Source organism: Danio rerio, chromosome 10, assembly GCF_052040795.2.
Source record: "Danio rerio strain M-AB ecotype USA chromosome 10, GRCz13ab, whole genome shotgun sequence".
Classification (NCBI taxonomy): domain Eukaryota; kingdom Metazoa; phylum Chordata; class Actinopteri; order Cypriniformes; family Danionidae; genus Danio; species Danio rerio.
Window position 1 is genome coordinate 45,964,836 of NC_141030.1, and position 5,366 is coordinate 45,970,201.

A 5,366-nucleotide genomic window follows, 5' to 3' on the forward strand; every position below is an offset into this window, starting at 1 on the left:
AAATATTTTTTAAACTAATAATAGACAATAAATACTATTAAGACAAATGCACAAGAATTAATAAAATAAAAGTTAAATTTGTACCACTAAAATTAAGAAGCGTTTAAGGAAATGCCAATTTTTGCACAAGAATACCTAAATTTGGATTTTGTGTGAACCCAGCATTAAAAAGCAGGTCATCTGGTATTTTAAAAAGTGTCCTAATATTGTGTTGGGGTTCCTACAACACAATGGTTTGTTTGAATCAATAAGGGGCTTAATTTTTTCCAAAGCTATTTATATATATATATTAGTAAAATATATATGTAAATTTAACACTCACTGAAGCTGGATTTATTTCATGCATGTGGTAAAAATAGTACAACTATGACATATTATTAGAAACTTTTCTATATACTTTACAGAATATTTTATTTTATTTTCCCACTGCTGAAATGTTGTTCTACAACATTTATTGCAAGCATTAAAACAAACCAAATCTTGTTTTAAATAACACTGTAAAGAACTTTAGAAAAACTACACAAAAACAAAACAATAACATAAAATAACAAAACAAAAACCTTATCAAAACTAAAATAAACATAACATAAAACAAACAAAATGATAACAAAACCAAAAACCATAACTTAACAAAACCAAAACATGAAACACAACAAAAACCATGCAAAAACAAAAATATAAATAACACAAGTACAACCAAAAAACATAACACAAAAAACAACAAATACGAAAATCTAAACAAAACCAAAACCCATAAAAAAAATAAAAAACATAACAAAGGAAGCCAAAAACATAATAAAACAAATAACCATAAAGAAAAAACAACAAACAAAAGAAAACTGAAAACCATAACATAAAACGGAAACAAATCAAAGAAAAACAGAACTTTAAAAATTTAAATAACAAAACAAAAAGTCATAAAAATAAATAAATAAAAATAACAAAGAAAACCCAAAACCGTAACAAAACAAAAACAAAACATAAAACACCATAACAAAACTGAAAAATATAACATAAAGGAACCCAAAATGAACAAAACAAACAAACAAAGGAAACCAAAAACATAAAAAACAAAACAAATAACTATAAAAAACAAAACAAAAACAAAACAAAACCAACAAACAAAACAAAAACAAAAACCGTAACATAAAACCAAAAACAATAAAACAAAAAACCCAAACAAGCAAAACAAAAAATTAAACAAAAACACAACAAAACAAAAACAAAAGCATAAAAACCAAAAATAAAATATGACAAAACTAAAAACCAAATTAAAACACTAAACAAGACAACAAGACACAAACCAAACCACAAAACAATCCAAATCAAAGCAGTGCTCTTACTGTTGAAGCGCACAGGCTGAGCGACCCCCATGACGTCCTCGACCGGCTCCAGGCCATTGCTGTATCGATAGCGTTCCTCTTTTATAGCTGCCACACACAGAAATGACAGATCATCACAACATCCTCTCCTACATGACCAAAATATCAGGCTGAAGAGAATAAATCATGTGTGAAGATGATCCATATTTGCTGTTTAAGTTCTTCATACACATTTGATGAGCGATGTCAGATCTGAGCTTATTTTAAGCAACACGCTTGCAAAGAAATGATGAGGCTAAATCTTTAATCCTGAGCAAACGGATGGGAAATGCAAAGGCAGCAGGTCTGCTGAAGCTAAACACCGTTTCCAAGAACATCCTTCCTCAGAGGGAGAAGGGAGATTTGTAAGAGCGTCCTAAAAGTACACTGATCTACACCAGACGAGTCATGTAGAGCTGAAATAGGCCAACATCAGCATCCATGGATGCATTCAAAGTGAATGGGAAGCGGTGAAGTTGACGTCCTGTGTCAATGGGCGGTTAAGCAGCTTCCCCTTGCATCCACAGTTATTCCTGTTGGATGCGTTTCATTACAAAGACTTGCTGTCTTGGTCACAGAGGCACCAGTGAGACAAGCACCAACAATTTGTCTTCTTTTAAACTCTGACATGTCACCCATAATGCTGTGTGGATTGTAATATTTGAAGCAAAACTGTGCTATAACTCTGCTGATTAAACCTTCACAGTCTGCTCTTACTGGTGGAATGTGCAATCAATGAAGATTGACCACCAGGCTGCTCACATTTAGCCATGAAACCTCCAACACCAAATCAGCCAGAGTTTGAGTTTCATTGTCCAACCCCCGTAAGTCCAATAAAATCATTGCAACATTTAATTCTACATCCCTAAAAAAATGTAATCATTAATATTGTGAAATATACATTTACACATACACATACTCAACCCTGTAGAACAATGTGAAAGAAAAGGGTGCCTTACTTTAGCTCTCTGAACTGCTCAAGACTGAAAAACAGTCCGAAGAACATCATAAATCAGGGAAGAGATATGAAGCGCAATCCTCTGATAAACTCAGGAAGGTTAAATCAATAAACAATCACAACAAAACCTCTAAATGTGACAGTCTTTATTTTCTTTTTTCTTTTCTGATATATACAGTAAGTACATCTATTGCATTTCATTTATTTATTAATGCATTAATGCCATTTCAGCAGTGTTATTTATTTATTTACGCCATTTTAGCAGCATTTTGTATTTATGTAATTTCAGCAGCATTTAGTTATTTGTCTTAATGCCATATCAGCAGTGAATGATTTTAATCAAATTAATTAATTAATTAATTTATTTATTTACGTTTAATTGCCCTTTAAGCAGCATTTGGTATTTATTTATTTATGTTTGTTTTCATTCTATACCAGTAGTACTTGGTACTTATTTATTTATTTATTTATTTATGTCTTAAAGCAATTTCAGCAGCATTTACACATTTATTTATTTCTAAATGCGGTTTTAGGATTTATTTATATATTTATTTATTTATTTATGTCATAATTCCATTATTTATTTATTTATTTATGTGCTATTGCCATTTTAGCAGCATTTATTTATTTATGGAGTTATTTATTAACGTCTTAAATTTTTATTATTTATTTATGTCCTAACGCCATTTGAGCAGCATTTATTTATTTATTTATTAATGTCTTAATTCTATTATTTATTTATGTCCTAATGCCATTATAGCAGCATTTATTTATTTATGGAGTTTTTATTAACGTCTTAATTTTTTATTATTTATTTATGTCCTAACGCCATTTCAGCAGCATTTATTTATTTATTTATTTATTAAGGTCTTAATTCCATTATTTATTTATGTCCTAACGCCATTTTAGCAACATTTGTTTATTTGTTAAGTTATTTATTAAGGTCTTAATTTCATTATTTATTTATGTCCTAACACCATTTATTTATTCAGTTATTTATTAATGTCATAATTCCATTATTTATTTATTCATGTATTTATTTATTTATGCCATTTTAGCAGCATTTATTCATGTTTTAATGCCATATCAGCAGTGTTTGGTATCAGTTTATTTATTTATTTTTTTCTTTGATGCCATGTCAGCAGCATTTGGTATTTATTTATTTATGTTTTAATTCCATATCAGCAGCATTTGGTATGCATTTATTTATTTAATTGTTTTTTCAATTATATATTTATTTATGCATTACTGCCATATTCGCAGTATTTGTTACATATTATGTTTATTTATTTATGTTTTAATGACACATTGACAGTGTTTGGCAGTTAATTATTTATGTTTTAATGCCATATCAGCAGCATTTAGCATTTATTTATTTTTGTTTTAATGTCATATCAGCAGTGTTTAGTTTTTATGTATTATTTTTCTTTGTTTGATTGACCTAATATGGATGAGGGAATTGGGGTTCACAGGATTAATAGTGCAAAATATATTATACAATTAATAATGCACAATATATTACTTTTTGCTTCTCTATCCATATTCAACTTGTCACAAAAAAGACTAATAAAACAATTTAAAATGAATGAGGCAGTGTTTGCTGCTCTAGAGTTGTTTTCTCCTGTACTCTCGAGTCTGATTAGCTTGAAGGAGCTGCAGATCACATGCTCTGTAAATCCGCTCAGTAAGTCTCGTTATCCTGAGCAGAATCAGACGACGAGCTCCAGTTTCAGACACAAGCCAAACAACCCCCCGAGCCGAGAAACAACAACACTAAACTGAAGAAGTCTGAATCATGAGCTGTGCAAAAAAAAAAAAGTCTGTTCACTCAACAGCCATTTTTGTAAAGTTCCTCCAAGACCTGTCTAAATAAATGGGGCAATCCAAAAATTTAAAAACCCACAATTAACCTATACAGACCTAGACTACGGCAAAAAAAAAAAGTATTATATAAAATGTTTAGTAATTTTTTGATCCGCTGATTCGATCTGTACAAGTGCTGCACGATACTGGGAAAATATGCAATATTGTTGTTGAGTCCTGCGATAACAATACTTATTTTATCTCTCTGAACTAATAAACAAGACTGAAAATCAGTCCGAAGAACATCATAAATTAGAGAAGAGATATAAAGAGCGATCATCAGATCAACTCAGGGAAGATTAAGTCAATAAACAATCACAACAAAACCTCTAAATGCGACACTATCACACTATTTTATTACCAATTCTAAATAAAATTATTTATTGTTATGAACAATAAAGACAGAATATATTTTTCTGAGATAATTAAATAAAAAAAACAAGATAGATTGAGAACAACTGAGATCTAGATAACAATTGAATTTTACAATTTTTTAATCCATTTAGCCAATTTCCGAAAATAGCAGGACTATCTGTAGCTTAGCTTAGCATAGACAATCAAATCGGATTAGACCATTAGCATCACGCTCAAAAATGTAAAACAAAACAACAAAAAACCTATTTGAATTGCCTAAAACCTGAAGAGTGCAGGAGCTAGCTTCTTTGTAAATAATTACGTCTAACACTGTGTACAGCACTGAATGCTTGTTTGAAGGTCTGTTGAATGCTTGATTCTGATTGGCTGATGAGTATTCTAAGGTGTGCAGTTATTTTCAGTTAAGCGCACTGCTAAAGTAGTTCCAGCAGATTTTGAGCGCATTATACAGCTCCATATCACTACGCTAAATAATTTCAGCCATTTTAAAGCTCATAAACAGTCAAACATCACATCAAAACACAACTTAAGGCTTTGGAGGAGATGTGGAAGAAACTAGAGCTACACACAGTATGAAAACCTGAAAAATGTCTGATGAGTCTAAATGGAATAAAAGACTCCAGTGCATTGAATTATAAGAAAATAATGCATACTGCTTTGCATTGTGGCTGCATTATTTACTAATAACTCAATGATTGTTCAGTCATCATTTATTCCTTAGTTTAACACAAGCCATGACCTTTCAAAATAGCATCGCAAGTCCACTTAATAGCACAAGAATGTGGCTGTGTGTGCTAGTGTGCACTTAC

At 30.5% G+C, this 5,366-nt stretch overlaps 1 protein-coding gene across 6 annotated transcripts in view; it reads right to left on the reverse strand.

The window, feature by feature from the left end:
- dgcr2 (DiGeorge syndrome critical region gene 2) overlaps positions 1–5,366 on the reverse strand; it is a 44,835-nt gene that overhangs the window by 19,559 nt on the left and 19,910 nt on the right. For all 6 annotated transcript variants that reach the window (XR_015500322.1, XR_015500323.1, XR_015500321.1 and 3 more), the window contains 1 exon segment: positions 1,344–1,430. Coding sequence is in view for 2 of the 6 variants with exons in the window: in NM_001002656.3 (NP_001002656.2) it covers positions 1,344–1,430 (87 nt within the window). In the remaining 4 variants the exon portion in view is untranslated.